The sequence below is a fragment of the Vanacampus margaritifer genome, chromosome 12, assembly GCF_051991255.1.
Source record: "Vanacampus margaritifer isolate UIUO_Vmar chromosome 12, RoL_Vmar_1.0, whole genome shotgun sequence".
Taxonomy (NCBI): domain Eukaryota; kingdom Metazoa; phylum Chordata; class Actinopteri; order Syngnathiformes; family Syngnathidae; genus Vanacampus; species Vanacampus margaritifer.
Window position 1 is genome coordinate 10,789,131 of NC_135443.1, and position 23,334 is coordinate 10,812,464.

The window sequence follows — 23,334 nt, forward strand, 5'->3', positions numbered from 1 at the left end:
TAAATGTTTTTTTTAATGTTTTTTTTAATGTTTTTTTTAATGTTTTTTTTAATGTTTTTTTTTAAATATTTTTTTTCCATCCATCATAGCACTTGACCATTGATCAGGGAAAGAAATGAGAGCTCGGTCGCCATGGCGACGCCGTCTCGCATGCTCAAAGCAGGAAGGAGGATTCAAACCTTGTGGGAGTGTGCCCACAAAATCCTTCTCATTTCATTTAAAGCGTGTGTGTCGCGCTCCTCAATTCAACCAAAGTCAAAGGAAAGTTATAGACAGGCCTTCAGTTTGAAACTCCTATAAGTCTATGAAATGGGAATTAATCTGCCGAAAGTGGAATGGACTAAACATGGCAATGATTACGCATGAAATAATTTATTTCAAGTGTTTGTATTCATTTATTCATGGCCGTTGCGCCACAATGGAAAGCACCATGAATAAATAAACCCGCTCGAATGACGCATCAACAGGCGGTGGATGGTAATTTGGGATTTGGTGATCACGAGTCCTAATTCAATTATCCACCCCGACTTGATGATTTACTTTGAAATGTTATTTATTTTGGGAGGTTTTTTGTTGAGCATAAGTGGGGTTTTTTTTTCATGCGTGACATTTTTTTTTGGTGAGTGTGAATGTTTTTTGTTGGTTTATACAGCCATGACAATTCCCACAACTGTCTGTCAGTTCTTGCTCTTAATGATCGAAAACCTCGGTTGTGCTCAACGTGCTTCTTTCGAGAGGAAAGAGACGGGGGGGGGGGGTGGCAAGGTGAACTTACTCACCCTTTTGTCGATGTCGTTGTGCTGCAGCTGAACGAAGCGAGCGCTGATGGCGGCGATGTAGCTCTGCTGATTAGAGAAGGCCACGCGGCCGGCCCCTTTCGGATATTTCAGCTCCGGGTCGGTGTCGATGCCGGCGTAGCAAACGCCTCCGTATAGCCGATCCATGATCATAGCCAGCTCCACTGGAGCGGGAAACAGAGACGGATGATTAATATTAGCCTGTGGATCGAAAGCCATTTGATCATTTAACTGATAGACTACCAGCCCAGTAAAAATGGATCTTTGACGTCTATAGCCGTCAATGGCAGAGAATGAGTTAAGATCCATGTAAGAGTACGCCGCAGGTTTCAGATCTATAACACATTACAAACACGTAACATATCACTATTATCTTTTTTTTCCTCTTTTTTTATTTCTTAAGAGAGCGCAGTATTGTGCATTCGGTAATCTTACCGATTCGACATGTCATCGTCATTGCTCTCTTTTTTTCTCTTTTTCTTTTTTGTACGTGCGTGAGTGTGTGCATGTGCGGGTGTGTGTGTGTTCTCATTAATTCACCTAAAACCTATTAAAAATCCCAAACCGTTCACCGAAACCGAATACTTCAGAATCCAGCTAGAGTCGCGAGGTTGTCAGGAGACCCGAGGAAGGATCAAAGAAAGGAAAGGAAAATGAAATCCAGCACCGACCACACATCACCTACTACTCACCGGGTTACCAACCAGAATCTTTCACCAACCCCAGAAACATCTAAATTCCAACAAATTAGGGAGACCTCAAGAGAACAAAGGAGAGATTGAGGAAAGGAAGGAAGGAAGGATAGATGAAGCAGAGTGAGCCTCCAGCCTCCACCGATTCAACGACCAGAGGAAGAAGCAGATTGTGTTTGAATTTCGATAGATGCTGGTGCTATTATCGTAGTTATATGAGCTACCTGCACGCAGAGGCCGGGGCACTCCCCCGACAAAGATGGTCTTGCGGGGGTCCAAAGGCTGGGAGCCATCCATGACAAAGTCACTGTCACTCAGGTTCCACGGACGGATCTGGACCTGTGAAGGGAAAAAAAGGTAAATTGATGTAGATAATCAACTTGATGTCATGCACGATTAATTCTTCAGTTGTGAGCCAACCAAGCATTCATTAGTCGAGAAATCATGCAGTGCACTCTAATCTGTAGTATCAGGATTAAAAGAAACATTTGTCACACCCACAGAAATTCAAGAAGCTGGTTGCTCTTTTTTTTCTTCCTACTCGCATACCTCCGTGGAGAATAATGGGGAAACAACGATCAGGAATAAATGGTTGCTTCCTTCGTCCGAGTCTTTGAGAAGACAGTGGATTCATTTTATTTGTGAAGGATGTGTACCGTCAGCATTTCCCGGAGGACTGTTTTGTTATTGAAAAGCCTGTTCAGAGCTGTATTTGCTATCATACCTTCTACCATATTACCGGTGTATTTTTATTTTATTTTATTTTATTTTTTATTTTTAGTGTCTAAAGTGGGAGCTACATTTGTCCTGTGGGGGTTGTTTGGTTACAAGTGGCCAGGTATGACAACGCAGACGGTGGTTGGATAATACTGAAGCGGTCGCGTATTGTTTTGCCAAGATACAATCCGTGGTGGTTATTTTGCCGTGACTGGCAACTCGCCACCTAGTTGAAGTGACTTTGTGATGGTAACCAGCCGCTAAGTGCACTTGACGAGACGGCTTCATAACCGCTTGTAAATGTCTACAAGCATTCACGGCAAATCAGAGACATTCACGGCAAAATAAAGCTCGCAGGGGAGTTGCCTGCTACGGCAAAAATAACCATAATCGCAAACTAACAATGTTATGCGACTTTTTCTTACGGTAAAACATGACGCCACTTTTCCATATATTAAAATAGTTTATCGAGAGAAGGGTGTGGCCTATGCGTGGCCTGGTCCGCTATTTACATAAAAATGACGCTTTTGCAGATTTAGGGATAGCAAAAATATTAGATCCAGTCATTTTTTGTCACAGACATGTATTTTACACATTTGAGAAATATTTTTGTATGTGGAAAAGTTCAACAATATGAGACCTTTAATACAAATATTACTATTCTATAGTATTATACTTAAGCACAATAAAATGTAACGTAAATAATTAAATTATTACTTGTAACATGATTTTATGATTTAATTCAATAGGCTTCCTTCCACCAAGGGGAAAGTATAAATACGCGGAGAAGACGGTAACAATGAAGCTGCAATAATATTATTGTTTTTTTTGTTTTTTTCATTACAGAGTATAAGAATATATGCCTGTGAGTACTGTTATATAAATAGTAAGCTCACCGGCTTGTCCTTGATGGTGGGACTAGACACACACAGGTAGAGCTTGCCGTCCTCCTCGATACAGTTATCAATCAAGGCCTGAACAGAGCTCTCTTCTTGGAACAGCAGGAAGGCGTAACCTGGAAAGGAGTAAAAGGATCTCGTGTATAATAGACAAAACTAAGATCATATCATAAATATCCCAGTGTCCTTTCCCAGTCTCCAAATTTTATTTAACCCGCAAAATCCCGGTTCTTATCCACATAGCTCGCAAGTTCTAGGTCAACGACTGTTGTCGCCACGTTTAAATGAACATAGATTTGGACTTAAAGATGATTTGAGATTTGGGTCATCTTTCATCAGTATCGGGACGTTTATATAAAGAGGGGTTGCCGTAAAGAGAGCTGCTGGACATCCAATCTTGGCAAAACAAAAGAACTGCAGTCCAGCTTCGTTTGAAAAGAGAGAGAAAAAAAGAAAAAAGCAGGGCATGAAATGGCTGAGCTGGCCAGCAGCTCACAATCTCCCCCCCGCAAGCGGGAACAAAGTGTTCCGTGACCCTGGGCAAAAGAGCCAAGAGCGGAGAGGGTAAATGAGTGAGGGACTGGAGGGTGGTGGGCGGGTGAGAGAAGGTAGAGAAAGCACAAGCCTGATGCAATGCAAATTGAAGTTCTGCACATTTTTCCAGTGGAATCGCTAACGTTCTGCACATTTCATTACCATGAGAGTCAATCACCATCAAAATTGAAGGCGATCGATGATCTTTTTCATTTTTACATTTACATCAGTCAGATTCCATAACAAGCCTAACCCTGATCATATTGAGGAATTCCTCAGTAGCTTAAATATACCTCAGTTAACTAATGGATATAAAGATATGTTAGATGCACCACTTACTATAAACTGAGGCTGGTCAATGTTTTCCTCAATGTTTTCCTCCTTATATGTGACCTCACTAGTCTAAACGTGACATTCTGATTATTATTACATTTGCGGAATATGAGTTATGAAGCACAATCCAGCCGTTTTTATCCATTTCGGGGGCGGCCATTTTGTTACTTGCTGTCTGACTGAGGCCTGAGCAACATTGATGTTATCTTCAGTCGACAGCAAGTGGAAGATGGCCGCCCCCCTGAGATGAATAAAAACTGCTGGATTGTGCTGCCTAACTCATATTCCACTAACACAATATCAACGACAATACCATATTTAGACTAGTGGGGCTGCATAGAACATATTATTTAAAAAAAAAAATGGTGGTGGGTTGAGCACATCCCCTTTAAGTAATAGAAACATAAATTCAATTAAAAAAAGATATATATATCCTTGCAGAAACCACAAAATATGATATCTGGTCACATGCTCGACTTTAACTCATTCACTGCCAATGACGGCTAAAGACGTCAAAAATTCATTTAAAATATTTCTATAAATTTTCCACTTTTTCCACTTTTGTTTAGAGTATGAAAACTAAAAATATATATTTTTATTGTACATTTAGAACAGATATAAAATGTGTGATTAATCGTGATTAATTATTGAATTCATGTGATTAATTACAGTTGAAATTTTTAATCATCTGACGCAATTTAAAGATATGTTAGATGCACCACTTACTATAAACGAACTGTACAGTGCTCTAGATAGTATGCCTAATGGAAGAGCACCCAGCCCGGATAGTTATCCGGCTACATTTTTTAAGCATATAAAAGCATATTCTCCCTTTTCCACTTGCCCCTCCAAAAGGTCTCTGCACGGCCTTGACATAAGACACTCATATACATTTTGAAGATGATACACCATTGTACCTACAATATAATGTCACATTTAATCGGCCGGTATATTACCATAATTAGTTATCTGCACCACCTAAATGGTTTGATATTTATGTTGCTGTTTGCTTGAACAAAGATCTCTTGTTCTGTGCAAAGTACAGAGCCTGAAGTCAGAAGAGGACAGTGCACATCCGCAGTGGCTTGTGCTGCAGATTTATATGACCAGAAAGGCGGGGTGGGGCTGGGGGGTCGGGGGGGGGGGGTGTAGCGGTGGGCCGGCCGCAGCATCATTTTCCACCCTACAGATTATTGTTTACAGTCAGAGTCCCTTGTGCCTTATTGTAGCTCAAACAATAACCTTCCCGAAATAAGGGCCACGTCACTCGGACAAAACAGGAAAGAACGGTTTAACACTCAGAGAAGCCTGATGGTTTTTAGGCAAGTTGGAGGTACTGCAAATAATGAAATACAAAGAAAGAACCTATAGAAGAGTGGAAATTCTAAAGAGTGAAAGGTAAATGGACTTAATTTTTTTTACCGCACCTTTCTAATAACAACTTCCTGCGTCATTTGATTTATTGAAATTATGGTGCCTTATTGTCCTTAACTCATTCACTGCCATTGACGGCTGTAGATGTCAAAAATTTATTCGAACTATTTCTATTAGTTGAACATTTTTTTCCACTTTTGTTAACAAGAGTATGAAAACCTAGAACAGATATACAATTTGTGATTAATCATGAGTTAACTAGTGAAGTCATTCGATTTAATTACGATTAAAAATTGTAATCGCCTGACGCCCTTAATTTTTAATAATCTTTTCTTTTTTTAAATCACGTCAGGCGATTCATTTTTTTTTTATTGTAATTAATTGCATGACTTTAATAGTTAACTCATGGTTAATCACAAATTTTATATCTGTTCTAAATGTACAATATTTTTTTCTAGGTTTTCATACTCTTGTTTAGAAAAGTGGGGGAAAAAATGTTGAATTGATAGAAATGGTTCAAATGAACTTTTGACGTCTATAGCCGTCAATGGCAGTGAATGAGTCAAATTCTGGAATGACTCATATGTTGGTTTAGATTCATTTATGCAGCCAGCCTATTTTATATAAGTATAATGTCATCTTACACCCTGGTAGCAATTTGCAGTGTTCAGAGAATTTTGCCACCTCACTCACCCCAAGTCGCAGATCAAAATAGCTCCTTAACATTTGCAGCACCAACTGTGATGACGGTGCCGGGTGATATATGGGGCGGATGTACCTGACATCACCATAGTGACCAGACTTCCTTGCGGTTGCCATGACATCACACACATTTGAGAACCGAAGGCTGGCCTGCATTTGAGTCATGATTGTTTTTATACCAAGAAATCATTAATGGGATATTAGGATCGTTCCAATGATCTAATGTTTGAGGAACAATACCCGTTTCGCATAATCAACGGGCACACAGCGACAGTCAATTTGCAATTGGCCTCCACTAAAAATACTTCCTCCTATATTTGCTTGTCTGGCTGATAACAGGTTTCTGCAGCAAGTGGACACACAGTTGGCAAGATCAACAACCAAAGTGGGTTGCAAGTGTAAAACAAATAGGATATACTAAAACACTGATGAGCAATGAGTGAAAGTGACAACCAAGTTATTATTAGAGTCTTTCAGATTGTTCTGTGTCCACTGTTGCGAGAAAGTACTGCATACCAGAAATAAAAATTGAAATAAAAAAAGACAGTTAAAAGTTTCTGTGTTTATAGCAGTACCTTTTGCCAAAATTATGGAGTGTCGGAAGCATATTACACATGGTGGATTTTTTTTTCTTTTTTAAAGCTATGGTGTATTTATTGATGTATAGAAAAACATCTATTTTCAAAGTTGAATAAATAATAAATATTATTCATTAATTTTAAAAACATTCAATGTGACAGGATAATATGTCATCTGATTGTAATAATGCGCAAATGTAAAACGAAAAGAAAAGAAAAGAAAAAACTGCACTCTAAAAACAGTTGGGTCAAAAATAACTAATTTCTTGTGTGATTTTCAAAAAATGGCTCGATGGTGCCCCCTACAAATGTTCAAGGAACCGTTTCAATCTCAAGCACTTGCCAGTTAACTCATTCACTGCCATTGACGGCTATAGACGTAAAAAAAAAATCATTTGAACTATTTCTATTAGTTTAACATTTTTTTCCCACTTTTTTTTAACTAGAGTGTGAAAACCTAGAATTTTTTTATTGTACATTTAGAACAGATATAAAATTTGTGATTAATCCCGAGTTAACTAGTGAAGTCATGCGATTAATTACAATTTTAAAAAAAATTATCGCCCCTAATTTTAAAAAAAAAAATTTTTTTAAATTGCGTCAGACGGTTAAAAATGTCAACTGTAATTAATCACATGAATTCAATAATTAACTCACGATTAATCACATATTTTATATCTGTTCTAAATGTACAATAATTTTTTTTTTTAGGTTTTCATACTCTAAACAAAAGTGGAAAAAGTGGAAAATTTAATTATATTATATATATATATATATATATATATATATATATATATATATATAATATTTTAATGAATATTTTAAATGAATTTTTGACGTCTATAGCCGTCAATGGCAGTGAATGAGTTAAAGTCGAGCATGTGACAAGATATCATATTTTGTGGTTTCTGCAAGGATATAATTTTTTTTTTAATTGAATTTATGTTTCTATTACTTAAAGGGGATGTGCTCAACCACCATTTTTTTTTTTTAATAATATGTTCTATGCAGCCATTAGCCACTAGTCTAAATATGGTATTGTCGTTGATATTGTGTTAGTGCAATATGAGTTAGGCAGCACAATCCAGCAGTTTTTATTCATCTCAGGGGGGCGGCCATCTTCCACTTGCTGTCGACTGAAGATAACATCAATGTTGCTCAGGCCTCAGTCAGACAGCAAGTGACAAAATGGCCGCCCCCGAAATGGATAAAAACGGCTGGATTGTGCTTCATAACTCATATTCCGCAAATGTAATAATAATCAGAATGTCACGTTTAGACTAGTGAGGTCACATATAAGGAGGAAAACATTGAGGAAAACATTGACCAGCCTCAGGTAACCATTCCAATAAACAGCCACTAGGGTGAAATCTCATAGTGTGTGATTACTGCGGCTGGCCCACCATATCAACAGACACCGTGATGCTCTCTCAGTAGGAGCTATGATTTCTGGGTAACATGAACGTTGTAGGCACCCTATGATGGTGGGAAACACCCAAGGTGATATTTATTGGTGTAGTCTTTGATGTCTGATGGGAAAATTCAGCTTTTGTTTGGACAAACTAATGTTACCTTTAGGCGGGAAGTAGGATTTGCTCTCGGCTTTGTGGGGCCAGTCGACTACCAGGTGTCCATAGCGACGGAAACTGTTGGTGATCTCATCTGTTAAAATAATGAAAAAGGGTGGAGGGAATTTATTTTTGCATCATTGGGTGCACTCATTCGCAATGACTAATACAAGCAACATACAATCAAAATAAAAAATAAAAAAAAGATGAAAATATGATAATTTCAGATTTTCCAGATGCTCAAGACAGCAAGACGAAATCCATCCAAGAAAAGGTCAAACAGCACAACGTAAACAATTTACCTTCATCTATATCTGGGGGTAGGCCTCCGACAAAGACCTTGCGCGAGTAGCGCTCCATCCTCTCTCCGTTCTGACAACGGGTTGGAGAGTTCAGGCCGGGGGTTAAGGAGAGGTCACCGTGGCCATCGTCAAGGAAACCATCTTCAAAGGGAAAAAGGTAGGAACGACCTACAGTGTGAGGAGAGGAAAGGTAAGGAGAACAGCAGAAGGGCAGATGGGGAGATAAAAACAAAATTGAGAGAGGAGGTTAGAGACAATGCAGGAATGGTACATAAAGGTTGATGTAAATGTAACGCCTAACCTTAAATCCACAATAAGAATACACTGCTTTTAAAATGAACACATAAGCCTATTGACAAACTGAAAGGTCAATAAAGTGGCAGGGTATACTGCATTTACGATATTCTGATTAATTTTGCCTTTGTGGAACATGAATTAAGAAGAAAAAAAATGCCCCGTTTATATCCATCACACGGGGTGGCCATTTTGTCACTTGCTGTCAGCTAAAAATGACATCACAGTACCTAAGGGCTCAAATTGCGAGCGTCACATGACCACACCTAGAAAACAGTTGAGCCGTGACGGTCGTTAACTAAGTCCTTACGCATTGTGATGTTATTTGTAGTCGACAGCAAGTACTTATATAAGGCAAAATGGCCGCTCCCTGTGATGGATAACAATGGGTGGATGTAATTCATATTTCACAAATGGAATATTAATCAGAATTAGGGCCCAACGGAGTAATTGGCCGCAGATTATAATCGACCGATTATTGCCCTTCAAACACCAGCCAAAACAATCGGCCGATTATTTTCCCCTTAAAACATCGAAGGAAAAAAATGCTGTGAAAGTACCCTGAATGCACCATTTTGCTTGCGTAGCATTAGCAACTAGCAAATGTGTAGCGTATGTTATTCTGGTTATTCTGTTGTCCCTAAGCGTCCTTTAAGCATCACAAGTTTTATGACACCCCAGACAACGATAAGAATTATATCCACTGCATATTTAAATACATAATTTTTAAAACATCGCTAGCCTAGCGCTAATGCTAAAAGGGAAGGTTGAATCCCATTCAAAGGAATTGTGTGTGTGTGCATTAAATCTATATTTTTTAATAAATCGACAGATTAATCTGTAATCAGTATTTTTTTCTGACAAAAATTGGTATCGGCATAAAAAAAAGCGCGTATCGGCTGGGCCCTAATCAGAAAACCATGTTTAGACTAGTGGGGGCAAATAGAACACACACTATCGTAAAGAAAAGAAAAGAAAAAACTAACAAAAACAAATACAGTATGAGAAAGGAAGGACAATATAACAATGTTGGTGTGTTACAGTCCAATTTTAAGGGAATTCACATAAATTACTGGCTAATTACCATTGCACAGTAGTTTCTCAACTCGCTTGACACTTTTCCACTGGAAAAAAACAGGTACTAAATGTACGGCACAAGGTCAGATGAGGTTCCAAGCATGACAAAACCAGATAAAATAGGTGAGGTAAACATGGTCGATTATGGGTCGAGTCGATTTCTGTTTCAGATCCTCACCACATTGAATCTCCACAACTATGAGTTGTTGTTTGTGAAACTACTAGAGTGAATAAAACTACCGGAAACAACTTCCTTGTGTGTTTTTAAAATACTTTCCCATAAAGTTTCTGATTCTTATGTGCCAAGACTGGCATCAAGAGCGTGATGAAAATGGAATTGTTCCTCTGTTACCCAAAAATAAATCACTGCCTGGCAGGTTGAAACGGCCATCCATTTTCTTGAGTGCTTGTCCTCATTAGGGTGACAGGTGAGCTGGAGCCTATCCCAGCTGACCTTGGGCAAGAGACCGGGTACATGGACTGGTTGCCAGCCAATCGGAGTGCAGGTCAAAACATTTGGTACATTCTCATATAATATCCATCAGGATGAACCTCTGTGCCAATTTCCTAATATGAAAATTGCTTGCTATATAGGGTGGCACATATCGTGACTTCAAATGAATTTTAGGACAGTCAGTGATTGATTACTGAGGAGTTGGCACTAGGCAGTGGAAAAGCAGTATCTTACCATTGCTCAAGTGTATTGAATGACTATGCTAGATTTTGTGTGGGTGTGATATGCACGTTTAGAAGAACTAACTAAATGTAGCTGTTACTGAACAGTGCAGAGGTTGCTGGCTATCAAAACCAATCATATTGAAGCCCTTAATATTTCTGCTAACAGATTAATTGCAGCAGTTCAAAAGCATAGAGAAAAAAATTAACTCAACAATATTAGAGAGTTACAAATTTGTAATCAAATTAACTCATTCACTGCCATTGACGGCTATAGATTATATAAATTCATTTCAACTATTTCTAGTAATTAAATTTTTTTTCCACTTTTGGTAACAAGAATATGAAAAACTATAATTTTTTATTTTATTTTACATTTAGAACAGATATAAAATGTATGATTAATCGTGAGTTAACAATTGAAGTCAAGCGATTAATTATAATAAAAAAAATTATAATATTTTTTTTACTCGTAATTAATTGCATGACTTCACTAGTTAACTCACGATTAAACACAAATTTTATATCTGTTCTAAATGAAAAATAAAAAAAATTCTATGTTTTCATACTCTTGTTAACAAAAGTGGAAAAAAAACTAATAGAAATAGTTCAAATGAATTTTTGACGTCTATAGCCGTCAATGGCAGCGAATGAGTTAATCATCTCCATGTCAGTGTGGACTTTCTTGAAATCCTCAAAATTCAGAACTTAAGTCAAACAGTATCTCAAGAGTTTGCTTCTAATTGCTGAGATGCATCAACCCAAGTAAATCATTTATTTGTCACGATGATTTTTTTTTTTCATTCAATGAAAATACATTTATTTGGATACATTTTTATCAATCACAACACATGAGAGGCGCCTTTCATCTTTCAAGAGACATACAGTAGCGGGCAAAGCAAGCAGAAGCCCAGAAGAGAGCTCCATATTACCTCTTCTGCGGCCAAAGCTCCGGGCTGCTTGTCGGGAGAGTGAGGGAAACAAAGACAGAGGAGAGACAGGGTGGGGTGGGGGGGTTGGGGCATTAACACAGGTAGAGGAGAGATACAGAGATATTTTGTGGAAATAACAATGCAGGAACATCGCTAAGGTAACAAGAAAAACACAGATGGCCACAACTCAGCTTGTTCAACTGAAAAGAGGAGGATTTGTATACTGCTGGTTGCAAACTGCTGCATCTGCCTTAGCAACAGACACGTAGGTGAGGTTTTGTCATGGAAATGGCCGACATGTTTAGCAGCGTAACGCATTACCGCACATTGTCATCTAAGCTTAATGAAGCGGAAATGGCGGACGTTCATGCTAATCTTCTGTGTTTATTCACAAATGGGAAAATAAAGCATGAGTACACGCATGAATTGATGTAGAGCAAGTTAGTCATTATCAGGACCTTGGTGAAATATTACAATTTGCTTTCGAGTCAGGAATGGGAGCCTGTAGACGAGTGGAAACTTCCCACAGTGAGTGAGAGCAGCATGATGGACATTAAGGCTCGAGTTTAATCAATGGAAAGTCAAAGCTACAGCTTTTAATTTGAATAACGTCTGGAGCAGACCTAGAAAACATTAGAAAACTAAAAACTAAAAAAAAACTAAAAAAAAAAAAAAACTAAAACTAAAACTAGAAAACACCTTCTACCTTACACATTATACAGTACAAAGACATTAAATCAAGATGAAACGCAATTAAAGTTAGCATGTCCCTAGACAGCTATTACTGTTGTTTTCCTGTTGCCTACTAAATAAGTCACCCAATTACATCTACTTCTTATGCCGGGAACATAATAATGCGACTAACGCTTTGTATATTGTACACCCATGTCATATATTAAAAACAAACAAAAAATAATAATTATGTTGCTAACTGACTTCCAATCTGGGGCTGTTGTTGTATTATTACCTTCTCCTGTAGTGTATGTAAATGTTTATCTGGAAATTATTTGTGTCTTGTCTTTGTGTTGAATCAAATCTTAATAAAACAAAAGGGGACAAAAAAATAAATAAAATAAAAAATAATGCGACTAACGTGCTACAAACAAGACTGCTCAGCAACACTACCAAAGTAATAGCGTGATATTTATTTTGGAACAGTTCACAATGTCTCTGGTATAATTGTCCCGCATTGACTTTCCAGCATGTGTTATGGTTAGGGCGACCAGCCCACTTTTACGCAGGTCCCGTCCCGGCTTCTTGTCTTTTATTTTAATTTTAAAGTTTAGTTATCAATCCAATTGTTTGGGTTATGCAAATGTCAATCACAGAGTTGCCATAGCGATACACCAATTCAAAAGGAATTTATATGTTGAATTCCTGCTCTGAATATATGACTTGGAGAGCTGATACACGCCCGTCGTGCAAGCCGTGGAAGCGACAGGGCGGCCATCTTGCTCCTCCCATCTCGTGAGCAGACTACTGTATAAACTATACGGTATACGTACACATTAGACATATACAGCTCGTAGGCAGTTAGTATAGGTCCGGGGGCGGGGTTTGTGATAGTTCAAAAACAAATTGGATGTTATTTGCTGCTTTTTCTTTCATCACTCTGTTCTTTAGACCTCATATTAGATTTGGCAGAGGCATCTTTTGTTGAATTACAGTTATAATTCTTTAATAAAAAAAAAATTACAAGTTTCCTCCTGTAAACATTATTAAACTAAAAAATCATAAATCATGCTATTTCTACAAAGTATTGTCTTAAATGTTTTCCAATTTCGATACTGTAAATGTATAGGATGGTATGAGCAATATGGCGGCCTTGCAGCTTCAAAAGTCTAGGCCTGTCGGCTATCCAGTCATATATTCAGTGCTACTTCCTGCTTCCGTGGTCTAAGAATAATGGAAAATGTAGTCCTACTCTCCCAATGCTGCGGTCTTGGGTCAGACCCAACGTAAACTGAGCTTTTCTGGCAACATATTTCCAATGTTACAATGCGGGACCTGAGCAAGGTAAACCAATAGATGTCGGAACCAAGCAGAAAAGGTTGGATAATGGTGAATGCATTGCTTTTATTTACAGCTGTTGAAAGATAGTCTTTAGCATTAGCTAAAGTGATAACACAACCAGATTGACGAGCAATTACATTTGTTATAAATAATTCCTAGTGATTCATTGTATATTTGATTTCCAGCGAAATTGTAGTCTGTTTTTTAATTTTAAAAATCTAGTCACCCTATTATGGTACAAATCACTTTGCTGGAGGGTTGATAGGTTGACAGGGAATACTTGTTTATGTTTTACAATTGCTCATGAGAGTGGAATGGGGGGAAATATATGTAAAACAAATACACAATTATTTAAAAAAAAAATAAAGACAAAAACCCAACCTTAGAAGATAATATATTGGCAGATTCTGTCAAATGACGCCGTGGTAGGCCTCGGCCACTATCACTTCACTTTAGTTATTCTTGAAGCTCACTTCAGATAGATCTAGTGAGTGGACAATGATTTATAACATGGCACTGACAGTGGTCGAATTTTCCTCACGAGATGACTAAAATTCAGTTTATCTTGTCTGCACCAAAAAAAAAAAAAAAAAGTTTCACTAAATGCTAACATCGGGAGAGGAACGAGGTCTTTTGGCTCCTTACCTCCAAAACAAATATGGACCTTTGCATTACAAGGGGGCCCATTGTGGGATCACTCTCACAGAATATGTTGTCTCTGAGGCTCCTCTCCTTCACAACGTTTTCATTAAAAAAAAAAGATCTGACTCTCCAATCCCCCAAAACCTGGGCAGGCTGTCTGCAGTATTGCCCTTTCTCTCCCCTAGCCTCGGCTATAACAAAGTCGCCTAGCAACCAGGGAAACAGACAGAAACCACAGCACAGGGTGCAATCTCACGAAGGGGGGGATGGAGATAAGTAATGGGTTGAGACTACATCTCATCTGGTGTGAAATGAAGTTGTGTGATTTCTTTGGACGTGACCAGTTTGATGTGTCCTGATTTGCACAGCTTCAAGTTGACAACGGAGTGGGCCGCCGACACGTTTATTACTCTCACTAACCAATGCCACATCACAGACTTGACACTTTATTCTGCACTTCAAGGGCTATCTGGTAAAGGTTCTTCCGTTACGACGTCTCACAGCTTGGAGACTCGACTCAAACTTAATTAATGCATTTATTAGAAGAAAAAAAAAAGAGAGCAATGATGATGACTTGTCAAATCGGTAAAATTACCGAATGAACAATACTGAGCTCTCCAGAAAAAAAAAAAGGGAAGGGCGTGTCCTGTATGGGCTCAGCAGTGGGGAAAGCATATGGGACGAAAACCTGATTTCTTGATCTGGCTGGTCATCTGCATGCTGGTAGACCAGCACCGGCACTAGTAGATTCTAGTCTTACATGTAGGGCTATTTATAGAAATGCTATTCACAGGTCATGTGTGCGAAATGGTTCATCCTTGGTTTATGGTGTCAGGGAACCCGGGCCCAAATAAAGGGTAAGCAGGTGCACCAAATGTTTAGTGGCATGGATCACTGTGGTTAAGGGACCGCCGTATGAGGCGTGTCAGAAAAGTTCTGGAACTGCTGACGTGGTAAGATAGATTTCAAACTGCAAGAAACTACAGATCGTCAACAAAGAGATCATGTTTGTTTTTGTTCATTGCGTGAGAAGAGGAGGGTCTTGTGGAAGGGTAATTCTTGGCGGTGGAGGATCCCGGAAGAATCCTTGCAGGAGTTCATGAAGGCATGGCAGAAGACTCCAGGGAGATTATTTTGAAGGGGAATTTTTTTTGGGGGGTGAGCAGTCCTCGATCAATCCTTGAGGTTTTCTGACAACCTCATAAATCCCCAACCGGTGGCCTCCACTCTAACGGGTTTGCCAGAGCAATGTTTCCTTCCACCAAGCAGAACCATTCAATTTGGTGCACTAAAGTAATTTGATAAGATTTTCCACAGTGGGTGGTGGAGTATACAAGAAACACAAATGTCTCCCTCACTGGATTCATTTTTTTTTCCTTAAAGTAATTTTGTTTTCCTTCCAATCTGTGTCATTCCTATCTGAGACGCAAAGCCACCAATTCTTGATTTTACATAAAAACAAGCCTTTATTCTTTAGACAAACAAACTCGTGAGTATAAGGTAAAAAAAAAAATCAATTAATACGAAAAATGAAATGAACATCAACATAGTTCTAAAGCAAAAGTGGCAAACTTGAATAACCACAAATCACAACGAATACTTCATTCTGCCTCTGACTGCACCACATTTTTTACATGAACCAGAAACAAAAGGCCATGCAAACAGGCACGAATAACGTGAACCAGGTACACATTCCATTCACATTGTAACACTGAAGTAACGATTCTCTGTCGACCAATCAACGGTCATTAGTGTCTTGCTCCACCCATACAAAAGCATTTGTACTAATTACACCTCCGTACCACAAATGGATGCCTTCCCTCAAATACATGCCTGGTCTTTGCAACTGAGTAAATAAAACCACACCTGCATGAGGGAATAAAATATAAGTGCAATGCTAATATATTACAAAGCACCTTTTCTTAGCTAAAATTCTCCAAAAGGATGACATCGCAATGAAATGATACTTACTGTTCAGTGGCATTATATGTTCAGCTCCGGGATGATGAAAGTTAATGCCCATACGTCCTGGGAAAGGAAAAAAACAAAAAAAACTGTGTCAACAGCAGCTTGATAGGCATTTGTTGCACCTCTTTTGCTACAACTGACTATAGGAGAAAAGCAAATGAAAAAATACTGCCCATGAAACGAATACACATCCTGTGTGAATATTAGAAAACGGTCATTTACTTGTTGTCACATCTTTGATATGCACATTCATAAACATCAATATTAATATAATGCCATTTACATCATGATTCAATAAGTCCTTATGAATTTAACCCTGGAGAACCCACAGGGTCAAATTTGGCCCCTATAAATTCTGCTACTCAAATAACAAAGACCTCTTTTTTTTTTCCAGCAGTGATTTTGTCCCTGTGTTCTTGTTTCCATTGGCCAAAGTGTGTTTGTACATTCAAAATCCAGTTCTAAAATGCAACAAATAAAAAAAATTATATTGTTCAATGTAGCTGTGTATTTGATTGATTATTTTCTTAAATTCTAAATAGTTTACTGACTGTTTTTGTTATCCTGATTTTTCGAAATGATACCCCTAAATCCCAAAAGGGTCAAATTTCGCCCTAATCCTAAATTAGGGAATAAAGGGTTAAAATTGAAAAAACATATATTTTGGTGTTCAGTGAATTTATAGCAGTCATTTAATGTATAATTCATAATTTTCCAAAGAAGAAAAGGGTTCTTGGGTTCTCCAGGGCTAGTCAGCCCATTTTTGCAGAGGGCTGATAAGATGCTGTTGTGGAATTAAGCCTAATGTGAGTCGGACCAGCTGCATGTTATAGGCTGGTGTTGTGCAAACAAGAAGGCATGTTAAAAGTTACTGGGTTTGGCTGCAGGCCTAACATAGTTGAAAAAAGAGGATGGCCTCTTCCTAGCTTGCGGGCAAGTTTTCTAAGAAGTTAGGCTTAGTTGAAAATCAATACGGCAATATAGAGGGAGGGCCAACGGAGCTGCAAGTCAAAAGCCACCTTACACTATCCTATTTGGTTTGTGTGTGAATGGTCCAAGATGTGCACCACCACCACCAGCCCGAAGTCACTTAATGAGGATGGTGTAGAAAACGGATGGACAAATGGGTATGCATATTATTGTGAGAGAATCCTGAGGTAAATCCAATGTGTTGAGAACACAGGATCATAAAGTAAAAACTACACACACGAATGACTCGGGTGTGTCACTGAATCATTTCCTGATAGGAGAGCAAACACTGCTGTCTGTGCCTGTCTATCCATCTTCCATAAGAGCAATTTGGGGGGGGCAGTTCCTTTCCTGACACCTTAAAATAGTTCTGGCCATCTGCCATCTGCTTCCCCAAGAAGTTGAGAGGAAAGGCAAAAGGGGCCTCCAAGTTGGAACTGCAGCTCTAGTTAGGCTTCCTCACAGACGAATTACACAATCGCTAATCGGGATGGCAGTTAGTGTTACTACTGAGGATATAACACCACTCTTTCTATGCTTAGCTCTCCTTTTAGGTCAAATAACGACCTTCTATGGCTGATTCTGAAGCATAACAATATGGACCAAATGGTTACAGCCAATTATATGAATCTCTGTGTGGTGGGTGCATGTTCTCTCTATTGGCACACCAATTCGTTGAAGCAACTGAACTGGGGAATAGCAAAAACAAAAACAGTCGGTGCTGGATTTCACTTTCCTTTCTTTTCTTTGGTCCTTCCTCTGGTCTCTTGACGGCCTCACGACTCTGGCTGGAAGTGTTCGGTTTAGGTGAACGGTATGGGATTTTTTAATAGGTTTTAGGTGAACTAATGAATACACACACACACTTGCACACACGCACAAAAAAAAAAAAAAGATCAATGATGATGACATGTCAAATCGGTAAAATTACCGAATGAACAATACTGAGCTCTCCAGGATTAAAAAATAAAAATAGATTCACACCAGGCGATTGACCCTTACACACACAACCCATTTTCTGCAATGGATAATCTGTAACCTTCTCCTGTTCTTATTGAGAAACAAGCGACGCCAGCAACAAATCAGCTTTTTGTGTACAGTACATTTTTTTTAGTACACCTCATGAAAAATGGGAGCAAAACCGCCAACGAGCTCGGGTATGACAATAGCACAATGCGTAATGGAAAAATGTGGCCACATTGCTCCCCTAAGCTGCATCATGTTGAGTAGGACCAGGGTAGTCAGCATCAATGGAATACTGTACTGTAGAAAGAAAAGAAAACAATACCTAGTGAGAAGCACCTGACATGGCTGGAAAGAGAGAAAGAGTTATTTTCCCCATTTGTCAGCATGACCTACTTCCAAGTTCCTCGCATACACACTTGAACCAACAACCCAGAATTTCAACATTAACATAGTGAAATTGATTTAGCTACACAATGGAAAAGAGGAAGTTTCTTTCCATGGAAACAAAACTATAATTAACCATTTGAGTCAAAATTATTTAAAAAATTAAACTATGGGATGTCTTTTATAGCTGTTGTTATCTGGGAGTTGGAGAATCCAGTTGTGCCTGCTGCACGTTTTTTCATTGAAAACGGAGCTTTCAATGAGATCGGGACATGCAAACTTTATTCACTATGAAGACAAGCTAAGCAAATTTGTTTTGTAGCTGGGTGGAATTAGCCCAGTCATGATCGCACAAGCCCTCAATTTTCCATCATAACGTAGTAGGATTTATTAGTTGCAATCTAACCTTTAACACAGCCAAACCCATCATCTTATCTGTGTGTAGTCATTAAATGTTGTTTAAAGTACAGGGACTTCCCTCATCTCAGAGTAATGTGCTAAAAGGTCATGAGTTCAATTCCAACATGTCAGGCAAGCTAACATTGACCTTTCACCTCAACTTAATTTAGCATGACCACCCCCCTCCAAAGTAGAGGGTCCCTATTGACTTACTTTCCCCATTTGTCAACATTTTTGGATTACCTTATGCACAGAATGGCCGCATGGCAAAATGAATCTGACACAGTCCACTCACACTTGACCCAAATGGAGCAACGAAGCGCAACAGTGGCGCAACATTCCCGGTCTGACAATTTGTAAGCAGGCTACTGGTGGCTACGATTCATTTGACTTATGTTGTGCCTGCAAGGCTTGTTTTGCTCCCGATAAAAACCTCGTGTCAACTCATATCTACGGATCAATGCTTTTGTCAACAATGTACAAAGTCAAACAGCAGCAGTATTTGTTCGCCCTCTACTTCTGATGACTTGTGCTGGCTAGCAACGCCCATTCTATAGCATAAACAAGAACAAAGACTGGAATCAATAATTCACAGGCAAAGCCCAAAAATAGCCTATAGATTAATGAGAGAGGTTGATTTTTTACTTTGGTCCTTCCTCGGGTCTCCTGACCTGAGCCTCACGACTCTGGCTGGAAGTGTTCGGTTTAGGTGAACGGTATGGGATTTTTTAATAGGTTTTAGGTGAACTAATGAATACACGCACACACACACGCACATACACTTTAAAAAAAAAAGAAAAAAAAAGAGAGCGCAATGATGATGACATGTCAAATCGGTAAAATTACCGAATGAACAATACTGAGCTCTCCAGAGGAAAAAAAAATAATAAAAAATCTGTAGTATAAACACAAAAAGTTGCTCTGTAATCAACTCATAAACTTCTCCTCTATGTAATCTTCTGTGAACTCTCACACCCACGGTAACAATTGCAAATAATAACTAACGCATGGGTAAGATCATGTGAGTTAGACAAGTTGAGCTAGTGTGTGCAAGTGGATAATGTATAAAGGCTATTAACCGCCAGATAACGACGTGGAAGGAGGACGTGGCTTGGAAGATCCTTTTAGTTTTTCCTGTCGACTCGAGTCGTTTTCTTTTTGTAACGTTGAGCGAGGTGTGCTTGGTTGCGTGGCTCATTCTGCGACCGGGTGACGTTCTACCGGGCGAATTCTTTTGAAGAGAATAAAAGACGAGGTTTGTCGAGAACCCCCCACTTTGGGGTGGATTGCTTCAATTTTGAGATGTGCGAACACAAGAGTGTTTTAGATCCCTCAGCATGGCCCAAGGCATTAGAGCTCTACACAAACAGGGTGGAGCTGTTCTGTGGTTGTCAAGGGAGGTTGCAGTCGCCATATGCCTCTCTACATGACAACCACAATGATCATTGTGATTGTAATTTTCCATAATTGCTCTTAGTGTGATGGAGGAAGTGGGTAGTTGTGGGGTTCATCACCCACACCCCCAACCACAACTACTAACACCAGGAGTGTGTGAGTTACTGTCATGTGATATCTCAGACATCAGATACCAAAATATGGAAATGTAGATATTAGCTAGCTGCATTTGTTTTTCTCTGTGTAGGCTTCATGAGTGATCTGATCACAAGTGACATCTAACTACAGTATATGCTGCATTTCAGAAATCTGGGGAAGTCAGAGCTATCTCATGTTCGACTATAAAGAGTGAATGTTCAAGTTCTTCCTTTTCTTTGATCCTTCCTCTGGTCTCCTGACTTCACGACTACCTGGATTCTAAAGTATTCGGTTTAGGTGAACGGTATGGGATTTTTTTAATATGTTTTAGGTGAATTAATGAGCACACACTCACATACAAAAAAAAAAAAAAAAAGAAGAGAAGAAAAAAAAAGAGAGAGAGCAATGATGATGACATGTCGAATTGGTAAGATTACCGAATGAACAATACTAAGCTCTCTCTGAGAAAAAAAAAGAAAAAAAAATCTTTGGAGATACATTAGATACACACTAAAATACTATAAATATTTAATGTAGTTAGCTGTCTTTATTAGACAGCATCAGATATAACAGTTAAGCATAGAGTTATTCAGGCAATACTAGTTTATAGCAAATGTCAGCCATGACTTGTTTACATATAAACGGAATGCATAGATGCAGAAACTCCAACTTTGAAGGCATCTTGAATACGGCAGCAGCATGTTGCTTTCCTCCACTTTTTTTTTTTTTTTCAGGAAAGCTCAGTATTGTTCATTCGATTTGACATCATCATTGCTCTCCTTTTTTAAAATTTTTTATTAAAAAAAAATTTTTTTTTAAAGAGTGCCATGTTGCTTCCCTCCAAATGCAGCTCACATTTCTCTCGTGATCATATAACACTTGCTTAATTCCGATGCAAATACAAATGCGCACCAAAACCCACCGGAACCTTTTGCAGCTATGTTGCACATCAGTCAGAACAAGTTGACTTGCAAGTAGACTTCAGTAAAAAGTGAGTGTATTCACCTCAGAATCACAGATCAGTTAGTTGTATTAGTTTCAATCAGAAAATGCAGATACATATCCAGGAGTGATAAGAAACCAGGTGTAATGAGACAAAACAAAACCCACAACCCATACATATAATATAAATGTGGACATATGAATATTCCTAACGTGCAAAATTATTCCTCCACAAAATAGTCATTGGTAGGCCATCAGCAGGGTGAGTATTACCTTTGTCATGGTCAGTCCTTATCATATCCATTAAGGAATTCTCCAAAGAGTGCAAATTAAATGCGTCAAAGGGCCGATTCCGGTCCTACAACATGAAACAAAGACAGAGAGAGAGAACAGTGGTCATAATCAAAATACAAAATGAACATAGGACAGATCATAGTACCAGCAATAATGTGAAATTATACTTGCAGACCACCTGACCATCACCCATTATCAACAAAGTACAGTTGGTAAACAAATTGATTTCATTGACATGATTGGGCCTATTTTTTTCCCACTCCCTCCTTCCTCGTGTTTTCTTGTTTTTCATCTAAGAAAGCCAGGGTGCTAATTTAGCAAAACACCAGACTTCCTGTTCTGTCACCCTGTTAGTCATTGTTATTTTTTTGTGTTTCAAGGATAGTTTGTGACCGTGATGACAAATTCCTTGTCTTTTTAAATAAATAAATGAAGGTTAGTCAGAAATAGGGGTACACACTAACACGCACACACACATGCACATGCACGTACAAAATATTTTTTTTTCTTTTTTAAATACAATTTAAAAAAAAAAGAAGGGAAAAAAAAAAAGAAATAGGGGTACGGTGTCCCTCAATGTACAAACTACACTGATGCACCCAATGGAGTACTAATTGGATTTCAAAGTAAATGCTCGTACCTATTCGATGGCCAGAAGGCACAGGTATGTTCTCTAATTGTGAGAGTCAATTGTCAAAAGGTGCAAACCGACAAAATGCTAAATTATTTTACCATAAACGTTTAGTGTCCTGGGTAGGGGTAGGCCGACTATCGGCCTTTTTGTGAATCTAAAGGTTAATAGAGCTGGTCTCTCACTGAGCGGTTGAATGCTTGCGAACGTAGTGAATTTAGGGTTTTCATCAGGATTTATTTGTAAGATGTTCACATACAGTTTTTATTTGTCATGAAGACATTTTCAACATATTCTGACAATTTTTCACTGTCTGCGAAGATCCTTTGAAACATTTTTTACGAATCCTGGCGAAAACCCCAACAGAGCTACTTTCGCATGTGTTTGCCGCTCAGTGGTTTACAGGGAACTTTTCATTGATTTAAATTTTCACTTTATACAAAATTATGCTGACATTGGGAACTCCCTACACTTTTTTTTTTTTTTAATAAATAGAAGTACAGTAGAACAGTAGAAAACTTTAGGGAACTTTAGGGAATATTTACTTGCTTCGTTTTAAATTTAGCTTAACACATGGTGATGACACTGAACGCGCCTTGCAATTTTTTCCAATTTTGACATCTAATATTTTATCTCCAACTGCAAATGAATATTGGCCTGAAATATCGGTTATCTGTCTCCTTGACTACTAATAATCGCTATCCGTAATAACATCTATCACTAGTCCTGGGGCATAGAAAAGGTCAGGAAACCCTACTTTTGTCTGCTATAACACAACTCGCATGTGGTTTCATAAATAATGACTTGACCCTACCTCTTGCTCGAATTCAGCTGAACCTCGACCCTGGCATGAAAAGTGGATGGCTGGACGAATTATTTGTCAACGTGTTTCTGTATCATTCTGAACTAATCAAAGAGACAAACTTTTCACTATTGAATCTCGCTACTGCAAGTTGTTGAGGATCAAATAAACCAGGATGTTCCATCTTGGTGGCAAAGTGGTTCGAGAGGAGTGGTTGGCATGGCTCTTGGCCATACTTTGAAAGGAAGGAGGGGGGGGGGGATTCGTTCTGGTCTTTAGTTAGCACAGATGACTAATCATGTGCTGCACATTCTGTC

At 38.6% G+C, this 23,334-nt stretch overlaps 1 protein-coding gene across 2 annotated transcripts in view; it reads right to left on the bottom strand.

Moving 5' to 3' along the window:
* The window catches only part of cpeb3 (cytoplasmic polyadenylation element binding protein 3), a 32,066-nt gene that overhangs the window by 859 nt on the left and 7,873 nt on the right, over positions 1–23,334 (bottom strand). The window contains exons 3-10 of one of the 2 annotated variants that reach the window (XM_077582155.1): positions 21,564–21,648; positions 16,101–16,157; positions 11,475–11,498; positions 8,497–8,664; positions 8,199–8,288; positions 3,103–3,221; positions 1,714–1,828; positions 780–961 (exon numbers count right to left, since the gene is read on the bottom strand). In XM_077582155.1, coding sequence (XP_077438281.1) covers positions 780–961; positions 1,714–1,828; positions 3,103–3,221; positions 8,199–8,288; positions 8,497–8,664; positions 11,475–11,498; positions 16,101–16,157; positions 21,564–21,648 — 840 coding nt within the window. The remainder of the gene's footprint in view (positions 1–779; positions 962–1,713; positions 1,829–3,102; positions 3,222–8,198; positions 8,289–8,496; positions 8,665–11,474; positions 11,499–16,100; positions 16,158–21,563; positions 21,649–23,334) is intronic. The other variant, XM_077582156.1, reaches the window with a different exon arrangement.